This window comes from Phacochoerus africanus, chromosome 1 (assembly GCF_016906955.1).
Source record: "Phacochoerus africanus isolate WHEZ1 chromosome 1, ROS_Pafr_v1, whole genome shotgun sequence".
NCBI classification, from domain to species: domain Eukaryota; kingdom Metazoa; phylum Chordata; class Mammalia; order Artiodactyla; family Suidae; genus Phacochoerus; species Phacochoerus africanus.
In genome coordinates this window covers 208,981,200-209,007,122 of record NC_062544.1, presented here as the reverse complement: position 1 = coordinate 209,007,122, position 25,923 = coordinate 208,981,200, and the positions used below count along the sequence as shown (strand labels likewise).

Here is a 25,923-nt window from a genome sequence, read left to right as displayed (position 1 = left end):
AACAAGAAACCTCTCCCAGTCCCATTAAAAGAAACAGAATAAGGTAATGCCATTTGCAGTAACATGGATGGAACTAGAGTCTCATACTAAGTGAAGTAAGTCAGAAAGACAAATACCGTATGATATCACTTATATCTGGAATCTAATACATGGCACAAATGAACCTATCTACAGAAAAGAAACAAACTCATGGACATGGAGAACAGACTTGTGGTTGCCAAGGGGGAGGAGGAGGGAGTGGGATGGACTGGGAGTTTTGGGTTAGTAGATGCAAACTATAGCATTTGGAGTGGCTAAGCAATGAGATCCTGCTGTATAGAACAGGGAACTGTATTTAATCACTTGTGATGGCACATGACGGAGGATAATGTGAGAAAAAGAATGTGTGTGTGTGTATGTGTGTGTGTGTGTGTGTGTGTGTGTGTGTGTGTGTGTAACTGGGTCACTTTATAGCAGAAAGCGACAGACCATTATAAAGCAACTATAATAAAAAAAATTTAAAAAAGAGCTTTAGTGATTTTTAAAATCTAGATATGTACATATATACAGTGGATTAGTTTACATTAAGGCAAGCAAGTCTCAGAAACAGGATTAGATCTTCCATCCATTTTTCATGAAGAGAAAGATAATTTTTATTCATCTGTGGATTCCCCCTAAATAAACAAATGGCATAATACGTACCTAGTAAACACATCTATTCAGCAAACATTTGCTGAATTCTATTAATAGAATGAATACATCATTTACAAGCTATGAAGGAGGTAGACATGACAGAAAAGTAAATAAGCAGAATATAAAATCTGATAAAGGTCATAAAGACCTACAGAAAATTTTCTGAAGGCATAAAAATGGAGGAGTTATGCTTGTTATGAACTGGGGGGTAGATGTAAGGAGTGGGGGGTGACTTGGCAGAGCTGTATCAGGAAACCTTAAAGTAGTTAACATGCAAAACCAGTCTCAAAGAAAGATTAAAATTTCTACAGGCAGAGTGGTAAGCCTTCTTAGCACAGGGACCAATGAACTCAATACAAACTAGGAGTGGAGAAGTTATTCCCTTCTCTCATTTTTTTACCCACATCCCAAAACTTTCTGAAAATAAATTCCGATGACTCAATTGTGACAAGCTTCCACCCACATAAAAATGCCTGGGTTAATAATACATCCACTAGAAACTACTTATTTCAACTGTGTCTGTATTGCCTTTTATGTTCTGGTATAATTTTGTGAATTATTCTGTTTTTGTATAAATGCTATTAAGTAGCAAATGGAATACATATTCATGTATTCACTGCTTTGAGAGCTGGGTTTATGCATTCTTCCCTTTGTTCTGTACACATGGAAACACCCTCTATAAATGAGGAAGATGTTCCAGACATACATACTGTCTTGAAAAATTTGGTAATGACAGACAATCACAATTGACATTGACACAGTACTTCTAAATTACAAGGCACTTTCATACTTTTTCCTCCCATCCATCTGAAGATATGTGTATTTATCAATATCCTCATTTTATTTATGAGGAAATTAAGGCTCATAGAAATAAAGTGGCTAGACCAAGATTACCCAGCAAATGAAGTGGAAACCAAACTAAGCTTTTCTGGCCCCAAATACTTCTGCTCAAAAAACTCCTAGAAGAAACGGGTCTATACTGAAGCATGCCAGAAAAGAGTGATGTTATTAGATACTAATTAAAATAAAACAGATGGAGTTCCCATCTTGGCACAGTGGAAACAAATCCGACTAGCAAGCATGAAGTTGCCAGTTTGATCCCTGGCTCTGTGGGTTAGGGATCTGGTGTTGCTGTGAGCCATGGTGTAGGTCACAGATGCAGCTTATATCTGGCGTTGCTGTGGCTGTGGTGTAGGCCAGCAGCAACAGCTCTGATTAGACCCCTAGCCTGGGAACCTCCATATGCCGTGGGTGCGGCTCTAAAAAGACAAAAAAAAAAAAAAAAAAGACAGATATGCACTAAGTTCTTTGAAGCCAAGGATGAAATAAAATGTAGGGGTACATAGTTTACAATTCTCACTATCTTCCAAGAATAAGCCTCCAGCAATCACAGTTGCCCTGTGTTCATATCTGAAAAGCAAGGGCAATAAAAAGTGTCTGTAATTTGCACACTGTTTCATAGGTGACATACAAGAAAGACCCTAGGTAGTAACCGTAGTGGGAAACTCCAAAGAAAACTTTCCTTTGGGGTCGAGCCACTTCTCCCCATCTTCCCTACTCTCCATCCAAAATCAATGACGTTCCTGGAGTTTCCTGGTGGCCTAGCAGCTAAGAATCCAGCGTTGTCACGGCTGTGGCACGGGGTTTGACCCCTGGCCCGGAACTTCTGCATGCCATAGGCACGGCCAAGAAAAAGAAAAGAAAAGAAAAAGAAATAATAGAAATCAATGACTTGCCTCCTTTTTGGTAAGAGAGTAATAATGAATTAGGACTAATGTGTCTGGAGTTCCCGTCGTGGCGCAGTGGTTAACGAATCCGACTAGGAACCATGAGGTTGCGGGTTCGGTCCCTGCCCTTGCTCAGTGGGTTAACGATCCAGCTGTGGTGTAGGTTGCAGACACGGCTCGGATCCCGCGTTGCTGTGGCTCTAGCGTATGCCAGCAGCTACAGCTCCGATTCGACCCCTAGCCTGGGAACCTCCATATGCCGTGGGAGCGGCCCAAAGAAATAGCAAAAAGACAAAAAAAAAAAAAGACTAATGTGTCTAAGAGTTGTTAAAGACAATTTTAACTAAGAAATGTTAACATATGCAAAGCCCTAAGGCTTTGTTCATTGTCTAACAAAAGAAATATCTCTCTAATCTACTAAACAAGAGCCTTTTCCCTTTATTTAAAGCTTTAATAAAACTGCCTCGTTAGAAGAGAAATGGGATGCAGGTAAATTGTGAATGGACCTCATCTAATGTCAAATCTTCCCCATTCTCAGCCCTAGCCCAGTTGACACATAAGGAACTAAGATGACATCAACATCACCATCACTAATACCACCACCAAAGCTACCCCAGAGCCCCATCACCACCACTGTCAGCAGGGGCTTTTTAGAGATGCTCAGCTGTGGAATGAAGACACTCTCCTACCCATCTGCCCCAATTATGAGCCCCAAATAACAAACACAATTGAGTCACTGGTCACTGCAACTGAAATTGCCCACTTTCAGGCAGCAATGTGAAAACAATGAGAACAATGTCTGAGCAATTAATTTATTAGGGAATAGAGAGGAACTGAAGCCTCTGATCCTTCTCTGCCTTTCAGTGTCTTTAAATTACCATCTTGTTGAAATGAACAAAATGCAAGTTTAGTACGATGGAGGGGCAGTGTGGCACCACATCCCGGGTGGGCTGAAGAGGTAAACAACAGAGAGGCGTTCCAACCTCATTTACTTTGTTCCTAGTCAAAGTAGCCAACAGCAGGGCTTCGTTTTTGAGCCAAGTCTCCAAATCCCCTGTTCTTTCCAATGTACTATGGTTACTCCATCTGCCTGGGAGACAGAAGATCCTTCTGATCAGAGATCTATTAAATAATTAAATCAGATCGACCCTCCTGTAATTATTATCCTTAGTACAAATATGCCCCCTTACTAAACTACCTGCAAAGCTCATGCAGATTTCTGCAAATCCCTTATGAAAGACAATGACTTTCATCCCACATATAGTACAAATGGTTGAGGCAGCAAGCATCATTAACCAATGTTTCAATTGTTTGAGGAGTTTCATGGTTATTGGTTTTCGTTTACATTTTCTTGGTTGGTGTGGGTGTGAAACAGAGAATGGCAGAGCCTTGCAAGTCTAACGGAAGTTTAGTCACCATTACACAGATGTGGGGGTAAGAACTCTGCTCTAGATGCCTGAAGCACCCCTCTACTATCTGAACAATTCATATCCACTTTCAGAAACCTCATTCAAATGTCACTTCTCTATTAATCCAATCCTATAGGACATACAACCAAAACTATCACCACAACTGACCCTCTCACATATCCAGCAGATGTACTCGTGTTTTTTTTCCCAATGATTTCATAACATGTAGTAAATATAGCAGTAGGGGACTAATCATATTATAAAAACTTTTACTCATTTGTTTCTCCAGCATACGTGCGAGATCCTGAAAGGTAGGACAAATCTTATGGATCACTTTCTCTCCAACATTTATCCCAGTGCCTGGGATAATGATTTTCAAATACATCCTTGTGGTGAGAAGGGCTCCTGAGAAAAATGATAACTAGTATAAATGATGTACCATGAAATCTTGTATTTTTTTGCAGGTGTGATCCATCCACATTCTCCAGGTAACCTATACAAAAGCTAAGGACCTGCACACATAACCATACGGCCTTAAAGTAATGGGTTTTGCTCCCATTACTTCAAATTCAGATGCATTATAATGGAAAGGTTAATTACCCAACAGACTCCTAGAATACCAAGAAAAGTGGTACACCCAGGCAGGTGGTCAATTGTTGGTCCCTCTAGACAACAATTAAACACATTGCTCAAAATGAAAGCTGGAGTAACATTCCAAGGATTACAAAGTTAAATAAGTAGAACTTCCAAGATTAGACCCCAGGGCTATGGAATAAGTGTGTATCCATGAGGACATGTTTGTCAAACTAAACAACCTGACAGGGTACACAGGATGTATGTGGTGTTTTGAAGCAGAATGTTGTTATGTGCTGAGGAGCTGGCATGAATTTTCAGAATCTGGAGCTAGTCCCCTGAGTCACTTTTCTGGAACAACTGCCTCATGCCCGCCAAATTCCTCTATAGTTGCAGGCTGCCAAATAGTCCTAAAAATTAGAAAATGCTAATAAATTAGGTATAAGGTGAATGAAAAGCAAGTCAAGGCTGACAGAACAACAACAACAAAAGTGGAAGGAGAGAAAAATCTTGAGAAATCTAGTAAAAGAAAGATGTTTTCAGGGTTAATTACCCTTCCATAAAGATTACAGAAAGAGAGAAAGCTAGCCTTTTCATAAAAAGTTCCACAAAAACCAGAATAGTATAAACCAGGATCTTCTGAAAAGTTTTATCAAATATCTGATCTGCTGAAGCCACTACTTTTGGTTAGAACTACAATATGTCTTAGAGTATCAAAAGCCTTTAGTCTCTCCCAAATATCTCTAAGAATAATAAAGGCCCCAGATGACAGGCTCAGTTTCCAAGTTTCCTCAAATATTTCTACATTTGTCAATGTTCATAAAAAGGTACTGATTCATCATTTTCTTAAAATTATAGAAACTGATTTTCAGAAAGAGTTCAAGTAGTTGTCAAATCCAGCTTTATCCTATTCAAATAATCATCTGGACTCTGCTTAGAGATTTCAGCTGCAGGAAGCCCACTTCCTTTCGACACAGCTCCTTTTCGGAAAACTATAAAATGGTCTGCAGAAGGACAAAACCTGCCCATCTATAGATATTATCCACTAGTCCTAGTTTCAGCTTCGGAGCAGTCACATTCCCTAGAGCCTATGTGGGCATTCTGTACAAACCATTGGCACTCTGAAGTCTGTGGTTTCATATACACCACAGAGGAGCATCCACGTGGTCCACCTTCTGGGTTAGGCACAGGTGAAGTCCTAAAGGTACTCGCCATGATTTGCGAGTCTTGTTACAGTGTAAACTGACTATAGCGGAAATACCTAATTTTTCAAGTTAAATTTTATCAGAAAGTTAGAAACTTAATTAAAACACTAGAAAGGATAAACATCGAAATCCTAACACTGATTATGCACTGGAATATTACAATGTAGCTTATTTTTCTTTTAAAACACTCCTGTGTTTTCCCATTTTTCTACCACAAATGGAAATCTTACTATTTATAATCCTTTTCATTATATTTTATAATAAAAAGATAGACATATGCTTTTAATCTAATTTAAGCACCTAAACAGTGAAGCAGGAAATATTTACTAGGGAAAAAATGAAATGAGTTGTGGTAACAGTGTTTTATTGGTTCAACTTAATTATACTGTTTCCTTAAGGTTACAGAATAAAAGTTTTGTTTTAAGAAAAAAAGTATGTTAACAAAAATGAAGTCTACATAAGGCCCCAAATTTGTATCTGATTTTCCGGAGAGCCAAAGCATTCAGGGAGATATGAAAAGCTGCTTAGTTCTTATCATTGTAAAGAAATAACCTGAGTTCCTGAGTGGAGAGAAATGTTGGGTTTTTTTTTGTCTTTTTTTTTTGCTATTTCTTTGGGCCGCTTCTGCGGCATATGGAGGTTCCCAGGCTAGGGGTTGAATCGGAGCTGTAGCCACCGGCCTACGCCAGAGCCACAGCAACTCAGGATCCGAGCCGCGTCTGCAAGCTACACCACAGCTCACGGCAACGCCGGATCGTTAACCCACTGAGCAAGGGCAGGGACCGAACCTACAACCTCATGGTTCCTAGTCGGATTCGTTAACCACTGCGCCACGACGGGAACTCCTGGAGAGAAATGTTTTACTAATACCAAACAGGAAAGCAAATTCAGTTACCAAACTGGACCTTAAGTAGGAAACCCTTAGGTTATAAAATGGACTCATCAATAGTTTAAGCATGAATTTTAAATATGTGTCTACATGCACACAAACACATACACATACCTTCAACAAAAGCACAAGTCTGCTCTCAGTAAGGAAACATTTTAAAAAGCAAAACGACTGATTTTACCCCAACATTTAACTCTGACTCAAGTTATCAAAATAGGTTTCTGAGCTTTTTTCCCCTAATCCCCCCAATGCAAAATTAAATGAATGGTTTGAGATGGAAATGCTATAAAATTTGGTTATGATGATCACTGTACAACTATAAATGTAATAAAATTCATTGAGTAATAAAAAAATAAATGCTTGATCACCACACACAAAAAAATTAAATGAAAACCCCAGTAACCCAAACCACTTGTTTGGCAAGGAGATACATTATAGCTAACCACAGACACACTAGATTGCAGGCAAGTGGGTTTTTAAAATGCTGAGATAAGTCCTCAAATCAGAAGCACTACTTTAATATCACAGACCATCTACATCATTATCAGAGACCACAGAGGAACTGGGTAACTTATTGGAAAAGTGAAAATGGCTGAGTCAGAAATATCCATTAGCGAGGGTAAAAGATTGGGGGTGAGGGTAATATTGAAAAAGGAGTGGTAAAAAGGGAGTGAGGGAATGGAAACAGAGCCATTTTTACTCATCCTGGTAGAACTGCTGGATAGAGATAAGACTTTCCATTAGGATATATCTGACTCAAGTTATCATAAATGATAAAAAAAACCAAAATACTCATGAATACAAACAACCTCTAAGCTTCCTGTGCTGCAGGGATGAGCTTTATGGATTGATGCCTGGAAGCCAAGCCTTTTTGTGTTGGCAGTAACAAGACAAAAAAACTATCCAAGAAGAGGTCCACCTCTTCAAAACGTCAAGTGAGATGCATTCACATGCTCCAGTGTTGGATGGAACGGGTATTAGAAAACACTTCCTTAAACTAAACTGATTCTCTATGTTCCATCCATCCATCATTACTCTATCCACTAGAGTCACAAGAAATTTTTTTCATATGGTAACCACTAGTATTTCTTTAAATTAACCAAAATTAAATTATGAAAATTCAGTTCCTCAGTTCCACTAGCCACATTTCCAGTGCTAAATAGCCATATCTGGCTTATGACTTCCATTTTGGACAATGGGGAATGCTGAGTATTGCCACCATCACAGAAGCTCTGTTTGACGACACTGCTCTCAACAATAATCACAGTATGAAAGAAAGGACAGTGCCAATTCAGAGAAGTGGACCACTCTGTAGCATTTAAAACCATTTTAATAATGTGTGTGTGTCTGTGTCTGTGTATGAGAGAGAGACAGACAGACAGACAAAGAATACGCATGCTTATCTTTTAACAAACAGATACAATTCACTTTGCCAGTACGGACAACTGAGGGTCCTGAATGTATTTTTGGTCCTGTAGTAGCTACTAATTTTTCTTCCAAGTGCTTGTATATTCTATCTCCTACGGTTCTTATTCCTCAGCCTTAAGGCGATGGTAGTTTTGCTAACCTCAACAAGGTGAAAAGAACAAGAGTTGTTCCACAATTATCAAGCAACCACTGTGCAAATATAATCACAAAAACAAAGCAAACAAATATTCTCTTGGAAAGGAAAGTAAACTGTTAATTCATCATCGTTTAAGGAATTTGATTCTGTGAAATAAAATTGCTACTGAATAAACCTACCAGATCTCTAGTACTGAAGAATTCTGGACACTGATGAGCAAATGTATGCATTTGTGAATTTCAATTGACATGGAAAATTAAATTGATCATAATCAGAGAAGCATTCTCCTAAATTTACTGTCTTTGGTGCCTTCTTTAAAGAACAATTACATTTTACAGGGGTGTTCCACTTCAGAAAAATTCAGGAATACATAAATTTACACAGCAGCTAAATGAGTAATTACTCCTACTATCATAAAAATGATTAAAAAGGAAGTACATGTCTTTAAAATGATTCAGCTGATCTTTTAATTTTTATATATTTTTTTTAGGGCTGCACCTACAGCATACAGAAATTCCCTGGCTAGAGTTGAATCTGCGACCTACAGCTTGCAGCAACACTGTTAACCTGCTGAGTGAGGCCAAGGATTTAACTCCCTTCCTCATGGATACTAGTCAGATTCTTAACATGTTGGGCCACAATGGGAACTCCTTGATTCAGTTCATTTTTTAAATCAATTTATAAAATTTCAAAATTGAACATTAAAAGATGACTGTCAAAATTACACTTAAAAAAATAAGAAACTCTTGAACAGTGTTTTCTATAATGCGCTTCACAGAGTGCTGGTAACATGAGATACTCAGTGAAAACTTTGCATACAAGATGCAGTACAGTGTAACCAAGAGTGCTCTTACTTAGATTCTAATCCTGGCTCTAACACTCACTAGATGAGTAATCTTGAACAAATTAATATCACTTGTGTTTGCTTATTTGTAATATGAGAATAACAATAACCACTGTTAAGTACTTAAACACTGCAGGAAATTTGCATTTAAAAAAAAAAGTCCTCATAAATTATTCTGATGGAGATAAACCTTCCATGCAGAAAACAACAGACCCCTGATAACCACAGGGATCCTTAAAAGGGTAAGAAGCAGCAGGCAATTTTTTCAAAGTAATTTTCCACCAAGAATACTCAGAGAGTAAGAATTTATCTTATTTTGGTTCCATGGATCCCTAAAGAAACTCCAACCTTCCATTCCTCTATTTGAATGGCACTTTTCCTGGCACTTAAGCCCTCAAATGGTTTGGCAGCCCATAAATGATCTGGTTTCTCTGTTTGCCTTAGCCTAGAAAGAAAAGCCACCCATCTCCTTAAACCTCTTTAGGATAAACCCAGTCATGCCCATTAAAACCCAAAAGATCACATCCAACCCAACTTAAGTACAAGTTTACACCAAGGGAAGGCAAACCATTGGTTTATTGGCTTCATATGACAACAGAGTTTCCTTAAGTACTAGCTACGGCAAGTTCCATTTATCTCTGAGTCAGATATCTCCACCTTCAACTTCTCTTCTGCAAGTGGATACTCTAGCTACTAGCCTTTCTTTCCTATTTGGACTAGTAAATCATTTCATTTCCAAACAACTGAGAATAATACTAAAAACAAACAAACAAAAACTTCAAAAAGTGGTCATGGGGAGGTCCCGTCATGGCTCAGAGGTTAAACATCCATGAAGACATGGGTTCGATCCCTGGCCTCGCTCAGGGGAGTTAAAGATGGGGCTTTGCAGCAAGCTACGGTATAGGTTGCAGACACGGCTCAGATCCAGCGTTGCTGTGGCTGTGGCACAGGCTGGCAGCAACAGCTCTGATTTGACCCTTAGGCTGGGAACCTCCATATGACACAGGTGAGGCCCTAAAGAGAGTGCCTGCTGTTGTGCAATGGGAATGGGATCAGTGGCATCTTGGGAGCCCTAGGTTGTTGGTTCGGTCCCTGGTCTGGCACAATGGGTTAAGAATCTGGCATTGCAGCTGCAGCTTAGGTCTCAACTGTGGCTCGGATCTGATCCCAGCCCTGGGAACTCCATACGCCACAGAAAGGCCAAAAATGGGAGGAAAAAAAAAGGTGTTCATGTAATAAGAAGGTATGGTCAAAATATTCTCATAGAATCTTGTTCCCATAAAGCAAACTGCAACACTCATAGTTCCACTTTGGTAATTATTTGTCCGAACTCTACACAAATTTCCAATAATCTTGGATTACATAAATCTGGAGGCAAAGCAAAAGGACCTGAGACTTCTGGAATTCTACTCTGATATGCTGCTGTATGGTCAATAATTGGTCATGTTTACTGACTAGAAATGTGTCTTTCTAAAAGACATCATGGCTACATGCCTAGAGTCAACTCAGTTTTTATACTCTAGGGGAACACCTTCCCAGATGAGAACATTTATCTTCCTAATCATACTACAAGCAGGCTTACATTAAAATCAGATTTCTTCCTCTCCTAGAAATAGTTATATAGGGAAAAGTAATGACCCAAGAGCAAATTGGAAGAAGCTAGTCTATGTTTCAAAGCACACCCACAAACTTCTTGAGCAGCTGACAGATTTTAGGAAGGGATTCTGTCAATCACTACAGCGTTCTATGTAGTTCATCAGAGGGGATAGTTTATTCATATTTTTTTTTTTTTGAGAAAGAAATTTGTGTTCACCTTAGTGGTATTTAAGTTATATGTGAACTATTGATGGTTCTGTATTCCCAAAGAAAGCTAGAAATTCAGTTAGTGCTATGGGAAGAGAGAAGCAAAAGCTGAAGTTTAGTAATAAACTCCAATAAGAAGGAAGCTGAGATTTCTTCAATAATACCAAACTAAACAGTATATAAAATGACAGCCTGGTTGTGAACTGGATTTTGCCTAATGTATTTCAGCAAAGAAAAAACAACTTTGGAGCTACACAGATCAGGATTCAAATACTGCTTTCTGACTGGCTAAAAGACCTTAGGCAAGTTATCTGATCTCTTTGAGCTTCAAAATATGTCTGTCATTCAATAAGAGAACATTTAACAAATGTAATAATAAATTTATAATAAATTTATTATTACCGGTGTCATCACAGTTAATGAATTCCTATGATTAGTTATTCTCTATTACGGATTTTTTTTTTTTTGGCTTTTTTAGGGCCACACCCTTGGCACATGGACATCCCCAGGCTAGGGGTTAAATCATAGCTATAACTGCCAGCCTATGCTACAGCCACAGCAACACCAGATCCAAGCCGCATATGTAACCTACACCACAGCTCACGGCAATCCTTAACCCAAGGAATGAGGCCAGAGATCAAACAAGTGTCCTCATGGATACCAGATGGGTATGTTTCTAAGCCATGATGGGAACTCCTAATTAAGGATTTCTTTTAGTCAGATCCCATTAAGTTGCTGGTTAACATAGATCTACCACTTTTCCAGTATACAATCTATAACAGAATAAGTAATCACTGCTTCCTCTTCTGAATGTATGGAAATGTTTCCTGACAAGGAATTACAATATAATCAACTGTTTACTATGTTTCAATAGCTCTTTCTAACCTCATATGATCAACTGAGGGAGAATTTGCTTCCTATGTGTACACATTGTGGGCCTAAGTTAAAAGGAAATCAATATGCCTAGAGTGTTTAATAAGCTCCAATATTCGAAACTTTTTTCAGTTGAACATCCAGGATTGGAAAGGAAAATAGATTTCTATGTGAAAGTCATGTAATTATAGTTTACTTAAATAGAAGAATCATCAAAGTATCATCAGAAAGAATGGTAGGAGGGTAGGCTGTTGAGTGGAAGTAGAGCCAGTCAAGTAAGTCTAAACAACATATTAAGATGTAAATTTAAAATACTGCATACCTAAAACTAGATAGGTTTTCCTAACTTCTGTTCCTTAAATTGCTCTAGTAAAAGCTTTCTGCCAAATCCAAATGGTATTTCGGTACCTTACTAGAAGAAATGTAGGTATCTCCTGCCCAATTTATAGAAATATAATGGCTTTATTGCAGCATATAAGGAACAAACAAGCTGAAGTACAAACAGCCCAGTTCTTCATTCCAGATAACTGTCAGAATTTTAGTTCTGGCTCTATCAGCAACTCATGAGGTGATCTTTGACAAGTCACTTTCCAAATCATAACCTCAATGTCCTGACCCATAAGGGAACAGTCCAAATTATCTTTAATAACTCATCCAACTTAGATACAGGGTTGTATGAGATGCAGATGGTTCAGTATAAGTGATATACATTTGTCTCCTGAATATAAGCACACCATCTAAAATGTGAGTATCACAGCCCACATGAAAGACTACCCATACATGATGACTACAGTGTTCTTTCCTGCACCAAATACTGCTTTCTTCATCACTGCTATTTTACTATTTGTATCATATAAAGCGGCAAACAACTGCTTTTATCCATCTGTATAGATAGCTTTAACCACCAATAAATCTTGAATCTTAAAATTCAATCTAGTGCTTTATAAAAAGGTAGACTTACCCTGCCTCAACTAGCAGTTCTCACAGAGCCTTTAGTATCAAGGTAAATGAGACCATGTTTTTCATTCACTGTCCAATGAACACCACTGTGAACTATGCCATTTACTAAAGGGTGGACCTAGGGTAAGATGATCAGACTACAGTGGGGGGAAAGCAAACATCCTCCACATTCAGGAGTCTTCTTGAGCACCAAATGTAGGTTCAATTAGAATGCGCTCTAAATGCCTTAGGCTTCTCAATGTACTGTCACTGAAACTGGCTTCAGTATATTCTCCAGTATATTTGGTTATCATGTAACTCTGCTGCAGAGGAAGTGAAAGAAAATCAGGGGCAGCCTGCATCTGTGAACAGGAAGACAAGCTGTCCATATATTTTTCTGCTCTAGAGGATTCAGTTGCCTCACTTGTTTTTTTAAGAATTCAAAGTCATTTTGATGATTTTAAAAAGCCGCTATAATATCTACTTAGAAGTATAAATTTATTTTTTGTAGCACTGCATGTTTTTAAAACAGTGTTAACTTCTAATATACCATATGAAGTTGAGACTAAACAGTATGCCACATTTAGAAAAGTATGAATTAAACACATCCACCCCCAAAGCAAAACCTCTTGAGCTCTTTTGCTCATGCTTTCCCACCCTCTCTTGATCATAAACCATTCCAAGTCTGTAATCTGCACATTCATCGTTTTAGTCTCCAACCCACAACTTTCATATTCTTCACAATTATCTCCCTTTATGATCAAGACCTTAACACCTACATGTTATATATGACATGTGCAGTAAAAACTTTATAAGAACTTTCACCCCTTTATCTAAAAATAAATCTAAAGGAGAAAATGGTATAAACATAAGAATTCTGAATAGAACCCAGTACCATTTAAGAAACTAATTGGACCCTCTAGTAACAGCAACAAAATGACACCATATTACATTCCTGGAAAATGTACACACATTAACAGGGTCTTACATAAATAAAATCAATCCAAAAACAGGTACGATCACTGCCTTCAAAGGAGCCTACTATGTGTTTAGACCTTGAGTTAACCTTAACACCAGTTAGCCTCCTACAGAAATCTGATAGATGGGGAAAATTCATGCAATAACAAGTAAAAGGGACTTGCTCCTAGTCCTGCATGCCTACTGCAGTGAATTCATGCAAATGATCATGGCTCTTATTCTAGTGTCAATAGTTTAGTTGGCTCAAGTCAGTCTGCCCACTGAAGACAAGCTGTCAGATAGTCTGACAGGTGTAAGGATCCCCAAGAAATACTGCGATCAATCAGCTACCAGTCTCATCTGGATGGAGAGCTAGCAGACCAATAGAGGAATGAGACACGTTGCTTAAGGAGGTTAAGTACCTCAAAAGGAGGTTAAGGAGATAGACAGGAAAGAGCAGAGTAGACTTAACAAAGAATCAGTGTTTGAGTTGGGCCTGGGAGGTGTTGAGAGGATGAGGCTGGTAGAGACAGATTATGTTTGGATAGTATAAAAGGAAATACCATGCAGAGGCCTACAGCTCAAAGGAACAACGGTCTGGATAAAGGAAAAGCAGGAATGTTACAGGACAGCTTAAACAGTACTATCATTGAGATTTAATGTATAAAACTGCATTTTACAAAATATTTTCATAGCCATTTCTTCAATTAACTGTCACTGAAAGCCCATCTGTTATTAAGAATAGTAAATATTATCCCCAGTAAACAATAATAGTAAGAAAACTGAAGCTTAGAAATATTGAGTGTTTTCTCTGAGTTCTTACATAAATGAGTGGTACAGATGAGCTGTGAAACCAAGTCTTAACAAGTCTAGGTTGAAAGTACTTTCTTTTACAAAGAAGTTAGTTTGCTTTAGTTAAATTTTACACAAGCTTGATTTTAATCTAGACAAATTATTTAATGTATCAGTAAACTAGAGCAAATACTGCAAAATAATTCTAGGAGAACTTTAACTGCTGAAAAGATACATAACAGAAATGTACAGAGTAAAATGGTAGCCTCCTACTCTATCTAAGTTGAAAAAGAAAATGATATTATATTACGTGCTGCCAAGTAAGTAGAAATCAGAAATATGTGCATTTCTAACCTCCCTTCAATTGCACAAATGTTTTCAACATCCATTCCCCACATTTGGGGGCAATATATTGAAAGAATCAATAAATAGGAAACAAAAAGAAAGCTAAATAAATAAAAGCAAAATTTTGGAAAACCCACATGTGAATAGCTAAATGAACCCTAATTATTCCTGCTACATTCTATAGGGCAGATTTCATGTTTCACTTAGTAATCAATTATGAAGTAGAAAACACATTAAGATCCTCAAAACCGTCTACGGGTGACAGGTGCCCTTCAGGTTTCAAGTGGCAATGAAAACTTCACATTATTTACCCAGATTTTTTTTTTTTTTTTTAACAAGGACCTCACTCAGTCTTACATCCAATTGCCTCTGGTATTTCAGCAATGTCTCTTTCAGTTGTGTGGTCACCAGTATATACCTACTCTGGTAAAATTATTAGAATCACCCTCTTTACTGATCAAGTGTCCAGGTTTGGCCTATAAATTATTTCACAGCCCTGCCTTTAAGCCTCAGTACACATCCTAGTTTTCAGGGGAGTTTGAGCTGGGCAAGGGGGAGGTCCTATTACAACCATGTTGTTAGAATTCAGGGCTGTTGAAGACATGGTAACCTAGAGTCTATCAATAGCTCCTTAACCATTTTCTAAACCTCCAGCTTGTCTCCTCCAACATACACACATAGACAAAACGATCTTTCAAAGATCAGCTCTGTGGGAGTTTCCTTTGTGGCTCAGCAGTAATGAACCCAACTAGAATCCATCAGGATGTGGGTTTGATCCCTGGCCCTGTTCAGTGGGTTAGGGAGCTATAGCATAGGTCACAGAGGCTCAGATCCCGCATTGCTGTGGCTGTGGTGTGGGCTGGCAGCTGTAGCTCCAATTCGATTCAACCCCTAGCCTGGGAACTTCCATATGCTGCAGGTGAAGCCCTAAAAAGACCAAAAAAAAAAAAAAAAGATTAGCTCTATGGAGTCTTAATGCGGTTGGTAACTACAAAGAGAAAAGAAGAAATGCTTCATAGGTACTCTAAAGCCCAATTCAAAATAATGAGGTCTGTCCATGGAAAACTGGGAAAACAACAGAAGCAGTCATAGCAAGTCAGAATCCGGCAATTACCAACAGGATAAGGAACCATCTGTAAGCAAAGCCAGAAAGTGATTTGTAAATGGAGACAAGGAGAGTGCACAGTCCTCTCCAGAATAGCTGCTGGCAGATGTCAGGCCAACTGAAGATGTGCAGATGGGAAGATATGCATCTTAATCGAGTCCCTTCTTTCTTTCTACTTCTGGTTTCCCATATATATAGATGTTAAAAAAAAAAAAGTTTGGAAAGTATTTGCCCACCCTAAATTCTATATTGCAGAATTTCAAAATATGAAAGAAAAGGCTAATATTTTAAAATATTTAACAGGAAAGTGCTATTCAAAAATTAATGAATGTCATAAAGTAAATAGGGACTCTAGAGTGAACAGACAGAAAAATTTGTTGTTGATGGGGAGGCAGTGAGGAGGGAAAGATATCCTTGCAAGTAATTCGTGCTTTTACTACATGCAGTTAAAAAAGTCCTGGGGTAACATTAATGGAAAGTGACTCAGCCTTTATGACTCATTAGAAAAACAAAAGCCAAAAAAGTCCAGTGGAGACTCCCCTGGTATTTGGTCATTGAGAAGCTGTATCAGGACTAGAAATGCTCATCATACACTAAGCCTTCAAAGTCTAGTTGTAAATCAACCCAGGGACTTCTGCTACAAGTTTCCAAAAAGACAAAAAGACATTTCATTCACGTTAATGTTGGTAACATGTTTTGAAAAGAGTCAGTAATAAGTCATAAGCTAAGAATCATAAACAAACTTAAAAAGCTGACTTTGTTTACTCATGTATTTCACTTCTGAAAGCCCCACAGACCCTTACTCAGAGCTGGCATATGGATTTTTCTTCCTTTACATAAGATTTCTACTTTGATAATCAACTGTCCCTAGAAATTTATAAGGAAAGCAAATTTTATTCTTAAAAGAAAGAAAAAAAAATCAGGATGGAAGTCTATAGTTTTAAAAGTCACCACAAAAATAAAACATGCTATCACATGAGTTCAACCAACAATAGTCTCCAACAGCACATCACTGTGTTAAAGAAAAGTTCTGCTAACTGATTTCATGGTCATAACTGAAATATCAAAAAAGATTAAACAGGGAAGTTTTTTAAAAATGGTTTCACTGAAACGTTCGCAAGGAAATTACTGATTTTCCAAAAAATACCATACAGTAAAGAATTTAAGCTTTGCTGATTATACAGTCTCTGCCACACAATTACTTGTCTCAGCCTTTGTAGCAGGAAGGCAGCCACAGACAAAATGTGAAAATATGAACAAAGTTATGTCCCAATAAAACCTGAGACAGTGAAATTTGATTTTCATATCATTTTTATCCATCACAAAACATTCTTCTTCCTCTTTATTTTTCAACCACTAAAGAAATGTAAGAACTACCTTCAGCTCACTTGTATAAAAACAAGGGATGGGTCGGCTGGATTGGCCCAGGAGCCATAGTTTGCAAACCCCTATCTTAGAGGGACCAATTTCAATTACTGAAAGGAAAAAAAGAATGCTGCTCATTCTTTAACACTGACAGTGAAATGAGTTGCCACGGCAAAAACTTAAGAAATTAAGAGTAAGGAAGGATCAATCCCTGAATTAGCATGGCCACAGTATTCTCAGTATATTCTAAATATCCACTGCGTATAATCTAGGTATTAAAAACTACACATTCCTGACCTATCTCCAAGAGATTCAGCTGAAAGCAAGTAGGCTAGGAATGTGTTTATAGAAAAATTCCCCATATCATTCTAATGTTGCACCAATGTTTAAAGACCACTGACATGTGCAAAATTAGTATTATCTGATAAAAGACAAGAATTCAGAATATGTAAAGAACTCCTAAAACTCAATAGAAAGAATAAAAATGCCTGCTTTTTTAAAAAAAAGGCATGAAGTTTCTGTTGTGGCTGGGCGGAAATGAATCTGACTAGCATCCATGAGGACGCAGGTTTAATCCCTGGCCTTGCTCAGTGGGTTAAGGATCTGGCGTTGCAATAACCTGTGGTTAGGGTGCAGACACAGCTTGGATCTGGTGTTGCTGTGGCTGTGGTGCAGGCCAGCAGCTACAGCTCCCATTCTACTCCTAGTCTGGGAACCATATGCCACCAGTGTGGCCCTAAAAAGACACAAAACAAAAGGCAAAGCTTAGAACACATACCTCAACAATATGAAAAACAGAAAACAGGCATAAGAGGCTCAAATCATCAGTCATTAGAGAAATGCAAATGAAAGCCACATGAGATAATGTTACACAAATTGCTACAATTTAAAAAAATATACCTTGACAATTTAAAGTGCAGACAAGGATGCAGGACAACTAGAGCTCACATACACTGCTTGTGGGAATGCAAAAATGATACAGCCACTTTGGAAAAGATTTTAGCAGTTTCTTATAAACCTAAACATATATTCACCGTTTGAACAATTAATCCTATCCTAGGTGCTTGCCCAAGAGAAACAAAAAAAGTTCACCTAAAAAAACCAAAAAACAAAAACCTGTATGCAAATATCTGCAGAGACCATAACCACCAAAAGTGAAAATAACCCAATGTTGGCCAATCAGTGAATGGATAAGTGAACTGTGGCACAGCCATACACTGGAACTCAGCAATAAAAAGGAATGAAATTACTGATACACACATGGTATCAGATGTATTATGCTAAGTGAAAGAAGCCAAATTCAAAAAGCAACTTACTGTATGACTTCATTTATAAGACATTTTTTGCAAAGGCAAAACTAAAGTGACAGAAAACAAATCAGTGGTTGGTAAAGGCAAGGAAAAGTAGTGGAGCAGTTTGGGGGTTACGTAACTGCCCTATATCTTGATTGCTGTGGTTGTTACAAGACTATACAGATGTCAAAATTCAGAACTGCATACTATGAAGGATGAATTTTTACTATATATGAATTACACCTCAATTAATTTGACTAAAAACGCTGATATATAAGCAACACTGATATTACACTGGTTCTGGTTTATTAGAAAGTTTTCAATGCTTTTATGTCAGTGTGTGGCTACCAGCTATCAGATGAAGACCTACATATCTTAAAGTGTGTGTATGTGTGTGTGTTCACGAAACAACGGCAAAAAAAAAAAAAGTTCTTTTGAGTATATGTGTTTGTCATGTCTTTTTAAAAGTATTATCTAGAAACTCTTTTTGGTTTCTAAATTAAAACATCTAGGAATAAATGGTCTAGATAATTCCCAAGGTATATAAAACCAATTATCTTTTGTAGGTCTTATCTAAGATCTAGGGTATCCTAATTTTACAGTTTTTTAGAACAGGACACCTATAAATAGGCCATCAGTTAAAAACATAAATCCAGTAGCCCTTCTAGTGGCTACATCTGAAATTGCAAATATAGCTGTGATTAAGGTTTATTTTTTCCTCCCATAGGTTGGAGTAGTTAATTTTAAAATACACTCCTGTACTTAGAGAACTGGAATTTCAAGCAGCACTTACTTAAGTTTTGTAGTATCATACTGCATTTTGTTACTGATGCAAAAATTCATTTATCTCAATCAAAACTCCCATGTCCCTGAAAAGAACCAAGCAAAGATCATGGCTATAGATTTATTTCTTTAATATGTTTAATCTTAAAATCTCCAAGCCTCTAAACATCAGCCCCTTCAGGCTGAGTGTACCAGGGAAGAAAAAACACTGAGGCAGGACTGTGACCTCCTGTAATTCACCCAGTAATTCATTTTTTGAATCAAAATAAAACCTCAAAAAAAGCTTTTATAATTAAAAAATAAAATAAAACCTTCATTAACTTAACATGCATATCAAACACTACCCCAAAGTAACTTTCTGAAATTGTTTTGTCACTCATTATTTTTATTCCACTGTTTTAAATATATGACAGTATTAACGAAACACACTGGGGTGACTCTAAAGCATCTGACACATTTAAAAGAAAGAGGAGGGAATGGGAACAAAGGGAGAGAGGAAGGGAGGAGATGCAGAGAGGGAGAAGGTGGGAAGTGAGAGAGCAGGGCAGACAGAGCTGTGCGAATATTCAATTTTAAACTTTTCTATTCTAGGCCCCAATGAGCCAATTTTTAGATACTTAGCCTCAGTCTTTGGTACAACTCACTGCCCCATCCTGGCTCTCAGATTTTCATCTGGAAAATCTGGTTAGCCTAGATCAATGATATTTAACGCTTTCTATTCTAAGATCCTCTTTAAAAATATCCATTAATTTCACAGTTTCCCACATGGGAGAAGGTGCCCTTTAAGTACTTATAAAAAAAATAATAATTTCTCAATTCATTAGATTATTAAAAGAATCTTCTTTTACAAATAGCAGCTATTTCCTTTTTTAAAAATCACTGATTCATTTAAGAAGGTACTGCACACCTGCATAGAGCAATAAACTGAAAGATGTTTTTTCCCCATATGTGAGAGGCATTTCAGGTGCAAGTATGGAATTTCACGGGGTTTTTTTCACAACTCCTTGAACTCTACAGAACTGCCTCTCCACCACAGTGAAGATCATTTCCCTGCATCAGGGCACTTTTTATTGTGAAACCACCCTCATGTGACAGGTGGCACACAGCACAAAAACTTCTAAATAATACGTATCTGTGTTTCTTTCCAGCTTCCAAATTATGTGATATTGCTTTGCATTTACACTTCAGGGAAAAAAAAAATTTAAAGCTATTACTCAAGAAAAAGTTAAAACCACAAAACAGCATTTAAAAGAAATTTTACTAAAATTTTATTCTTAATAATGATTACTTCCAAAGCCAGGAAGAAGAGTGTGGAATTACTTTTTTTTTAACTTTCTATGTTGTACAAATCTACATATGGATTCTATTTATAATATGCATCTATGAGAAAAACATTAGAAAAAAAGATGAGAAATTTTCATAAATTTAATACTAGCACTAAGATACACCATGCCTATGGTTAAGAGGCATTATCTTTGTCTTTTAAGAGCTTATGCTCTGAGAAGGGATACGTAATAATTATGCTAGAGATAGAATTCCTCAACTACTAGGAAGTCTCTGGTATTCATAATTTACTCATTCAATCATTTATTCACACATCCAAATATCTGCTGAATATTTGCTGCCCATCTCAAAGACCCAAAGCCAGATGACATGATGGTAAAGAGAAAAATGACACAAACCTCCTAACTCAAGATCTAGCCCAGGGTTCCATTTAAAAACAGTAACAAAAACAAAAACCCAAAAAACAAAAAAACCTACTGTGTAATTCTGAAGAAAAGAGAAAGTGAGTTTACCCTAGAGCCAGAAAATAGAAGTCTATGAGATGGCCATCACATTAAATGTCCAGTGTGCATATGCTTTCAAACTCTGGGACTACTTGGTTTCATTTATTGCACCAGACACACAATTTTGTATCTTTCCCCTTAAAGTTCTGGATTTATGCCATTAATTTAATTTACACCATTATGCCACTGGCGTGTCCTGGACCTAAAATAAAACAGTGCTTTCTAGGCATAGCTCTGAAAATGTATTAACTTTTATCTTTCACTAAAGAACAAGGATTTGCACTCAGAAGAACTAGCTACTTTTATTTCAAGAAATGTCTCCACCAAGTGCACCCACTTCAGATGCTAATCTTGACTGCATGCCCGGGCATGCACAGAGATAACCAACCTTGGAGATGGTAGAACCTTCCATTTGAAGGCCAGTAAGAATATATAACACATAATCAAAGTCCTTATTGCTGAAAGGAAAGAAAAAAGGTTGGCCTTGGTAGAAGATGAGAGGGTTGGTATATAACTGCTAAATGGCTAAAAGTGGGAAAACTCTAATGACTACAACTAAACTCTAATGACTAAAAGGAGTTAGTAAAGTTTAGAGGGGTCTAGAAATGGCTTTGATGGACAGGTTAAGGCTCTCAGACTAAAACTTTAAGACAACGGGAGACCTTTGTTAGATGGGGGAAAGGGCAGGATTACAGGGATTGGTGAACAATTCAAACTAAGTAGAGAGATGAGAATCAGACTGGAGAGAGAGGAAAAAAAAATGGGGAGTCTGAACTGTGGTTTCAGAAAGAAAATTCTGCAATGAAGCTAAAACTGACCAAAAATCTAAGTTTGTTAACTTATGAAAAAGTGTTCTTTTTTTAGGGAAAAAAAAAAAAGCTTTGATCTAAACTAAAAATCTTTCAGGATATTGTTGGAACCTTTGTCTATTTGTGAAAACCTTTGTGTAGCATTCACAAATTGCATGATGCATTTGAGTTATATCTACTGATTTAAAAAAAAAAAGGCTGAGAATGATTTCAAATCTTGTTTCAGGGAACCTCAAATGTTTCAGAAGAAATAGAGCATTATTCCTAAACAATGACAACAGTATTTCCATTACAAAAAGTATGCAGATGTTCCAAATATGCTTTTAAAACAGAAATGATGTGTTGATGTCTAGTTAGACTTAATTCTTTTCACTACATGTGAACTCAAACATGTTCCTTTGTTTCCTATTTTAAGAGAGATCTCCCAAGGTAAAGGTACTGCTGTAGTTATTTTTTTCAAAGGTCTATTCGAATGATGAATATCTTTGATCGTCTTAAAACTGAGTAAGCAAGTGTTAGGTTTTAACCTAGAAAAAAAAAAGTTTTCCAATATTCCCTCTCTCCCTGATGTCAGCTGCTACCATGACCTCTGTTGAAATGTTCACAATAAAGGTCCTAGGGCTCCCCACACCCTCCTAAAGAAAAGGGCAGTGGGAAGGGGCAGACATCCACTGCATTATTCTCCTCCATCGCTAATCCAACCTACACCATGATCCCAAATTGTAATTGTATATAAAGGTTTAGACTGAGAAGATTAGTACAGGAGACAGAATATTAAGCAAATTATTACTAAACTTTCTTTTCAAACTGAGTTGGAATTTCAGTATTGAGAACAGTCTCAGTGTTTGTGTGTATTTCACCCAATCATGGGCACCAAGTTTATTTTCTTTAATTGGGGTCTAAAAACATTGATAAGGAGTCAAACTGGGCCATATTTAGAGTTATGTTAGAAAAAGATACACTTTAATAGAAACAAATACTTCCCAGATCAAAAACCACACCACTATTAGGATGTTCCTAGCACAGTATGTCATTTCCTTCCATGATCTTTGAACCAGAAAAATCAGATGCTTACAAAGACAATGATCTTCCCAACAACTTCTGACTACCTTCAAAGTAAATCAATATTTAATTCTAACTTAATGAAACAGAATTACCACTTTACCATATCATGTACACTGGGCTACTAAACACTACATTGTGCAAAATGAAAGCCAATCCAAATCTGTTCAACTGCAGAGGTTGGCAATGGAAAACTCTTGCACTTATAGATGGAAAGTATTTGCTGAAATGCTTGAGAAAGAGTATACTAGAACAAACCATTCATGTCTTGATTACAAACCAGAGTAATATGAACACATACAGAGAAGGTGAATTTCAAGTTTGTTTCAGGTCACTGACATATATAGGAAGCTAAGTAAAATCACAGCACTATATGATTAATACTTTACATATTAAGGTTGTGTTTGAACTCCAATTCTCTACCTTATCATCCACTCCCAATGAAGCAGTATACACTACACAAGGATGGCTTCTGCTTTAGCGACATCTGACACACACCCCCCCTCAACTCAGAAAAGTTAAGAACAATCTCAAAGACTAGGACTTTCAAAGTGCAGATTTGACTTTCCTTATCACTCAGGCTCCAGTCTTGACAGTGCTATGAAAAGTATATTTAGATAGGAATGCCAGAATCTTCACCAAAGCCAGGTTGGGAACTGAAAGGTGGAAAAATACTTGCTAAAAATCTCAGGCCTAAGCTCTAATATCCTTCAGGAACAATAGCACAGGCCCAGCCCCCATTAAAAATTCTACAAAAAACAAGTGACTCTGTCTCCTACTGTTTGAACTCTGGTACATAAAGCAGTCAAGTTTGCTCTAGATTCTGGGGTCAGCCCGAGCACCCACAAGACCCTCTATGAGTCAAGTTATGTTGGCTATGGAACACACAGTTCCAAGAAAGCAAAGATTCTTATTTTCAATTCCACATTCCCAAGAGGAGAACACAATAGTCAGCGGAAACAAATGACATCCACTACAAAGACAGCCTCTGCAAGCTCAGATAGCACTCTGGGACGTCTCTGCTTCCCAGGGCCAAATAACAGTCAAAGATAACTAGAAATTAAGGCAATCCAGCCCAAAGACCTCAATAAAAAAAATGCTAGGTCTGGATGAAGACCAGGGATAAGAAGTCAATGGGTTAATTGCTAATGGCCAAGCCAGATCGGTACTAATTAATCTTGATTTTTCTCAACATCACTACAGGGAGCCAGTAAAAATCAAGGTCACAGTGAGTCCCCTGCTCCCCACCTCGCTTACTGCTTTTTTTGAAAAATTGCCTATAGCACCTTCTCATCCGCCTGCCTGCTCTGAGCGGGCCCAAGCTAAACTTTTAAACCTGGAGGAAGGTGGGAAAGTCAGCCAGCCTGACGCGAGTGTAGGAGAGTAGACAGAAGGAGGGAAAGAGTCAAGTTTCAAAACAAAGGCTCCACAGGGAACTGAACGTCAACCCCTCTTCACTCCTAGCCTTCAAGCCAGCTAGGCTGGGCCTTAATTGTTAAGAAATAAGATGTGCCTCCTCTTTACACCGTTCACGAAGGGCATTGGATTCCTGAGAGCCTTTACACAACCACTTGCTGAAGGTGGTGCCTCTTTACCCCCATCTCCTTACAGAGGAGAAATCAGGCTCGAACGTAAGTGACTTGCCCAAGGTCCCGCAGTTGAGCCTGAATTCAGTTCCCTCCCCGGCCAGGGCCTCCACCAGGCCGACACCAGGTGGGCACCGAGTGAGAGCCCCAAGGGCCGCCGAGACGACGCCCCAAACCAGAGGGAGCCCTGGCTGGAGCCGGAGGGGCCCGGCGCGCGCTCCACAGCCCGGCCCCTACCTTCCTTGACTCCAGGCAGCTTGGACTGGTCGATGCTGACTTCAGACATGTTGGCCCGGTGTCCGAGCTGCCCAAGGCCTCCCACTTCCCGGCCGCCGCCTACACCGAGCGTGGCCCGGCTCTCAACAGCGGCAGCGGCTGCAGCGCCCGACGCGGCGCAAAGTCCAGCCCGCAGCGCTTGCGGTCCCGGAAGACAGAGCTGGCCTCCGGGAGGGGACGGGAGACAAAGGCGGCGGGAGGCCCGCCCCGGCGCACCAGGCTGGCGGCCCAGCTGCCCCTCCGCAGCCACCTGCTCTCGCGCCCCCGGCCCGATCGATACCAAATACCCGGAGCCCGGAAATGGACCCGGGCCGGCCAGTACGGAGGGAGAGAGGAGACAGAAAGGCGCGCGGGCGGGCGGGCGGGCCTGGGTGGGGAGGGGGAGGGAGAGGGGAGGGGAGCTGCAGGTCTGTAACCGCAATTGCTAGTGGCTGGCGAGCGCAGATCAGCTCCCCCGGCCGCCTCCCAGCTGTCTCCTTTGCGCCTAGTGACGCGCCAGAGGCCAAGCCCCGCTACGCCCCCGCCCCCGCGTCCTGCTTCCCTCCCAATAGGGACAGGGTCGCGTCTATTGGTGGGGGGGCTTTGAGTCCTAAAGGCCTTGGCATAAAGGCCGCACAGGTCACCCAGAACGCAGTTGTTACTGTCACCGGTATAGTCACCGTTCTGTGGGCTCTTTCCACGGGATGCTTACTGTGTGACTGGCTCTCTGACCTCCCCGGGTTAGAGGAAAGATAATACATGGGCATAAAAAAACCTCTACTACAATGTACAGAACTAAAGAGCAGCTGATCAAAAACAGGGGGCCTGTCAAGAGAAGAGAGTGTTCACAACCAGCTGGGGGTACTGAGTCATTCATTCATCAAAAATGCATGAACGTCTAGCAAGTGGGGTGTTAGGTACTGAGGGTGGTAACAACGTGTGCCAGCCATCTCTGTCTTCTGGCTTGTCACACACATTGGACTATAATTGTGACATTTTTATCTTCCCCAAATAGCATTTCCTGTCTGCATCTCCTAGCAACCAAATTCAAGCTCTCATTGGGAAGCCCTCCTCAGGAGGGGGCTCCTCTCCCAGGCTTGATGAATCAAAGGACCTCTCCACCACCAGCCACCACCCTTCCTCTCTCACCCATACACATTCCTCTAAGGATGGGTGTGTGACCAAGAGAGGTCAAGCAGAATACATTACATTTTTTTTTAAGAGGAAATGTATTTGTTTATTAATTTATTTTGCATTTATTTACCCATTTATGCATGTATTTAGTTA

At 38.9% G+C, this 25,923-nt stretch overlaps 1 protein-coding gene across 2 annotated transcripts in view; it reads right to left on the bottom strand.

Annotated features, from left to right (window-relative positions):
• Positions 1–25,016, bottom strand: part of CCDC50 (coiled-coil domain containing 50) — a 71,582-nt gene extending 46,566 nt beyond the window's left edge. The window contains exon 1 of one of the 2 annotated variants that reach the window (XM_047788811.1): positions 24,619–25,016. In XM_047788811.1, coding sequence (XP_047644767.1) covers positions 24,619–24,667 — 49 coding nt within the window. In that variant the 5' untranslated portion in view covers positions 24,668–25,016. The remainder of the gene's footprint in view (positions 1–24,618) is intronic. The other variant, XM_047788820.1, reaches the window with a different exon arrangement.
• Positions 25,017–25,923: the final 907 nt, after the last annotated feature.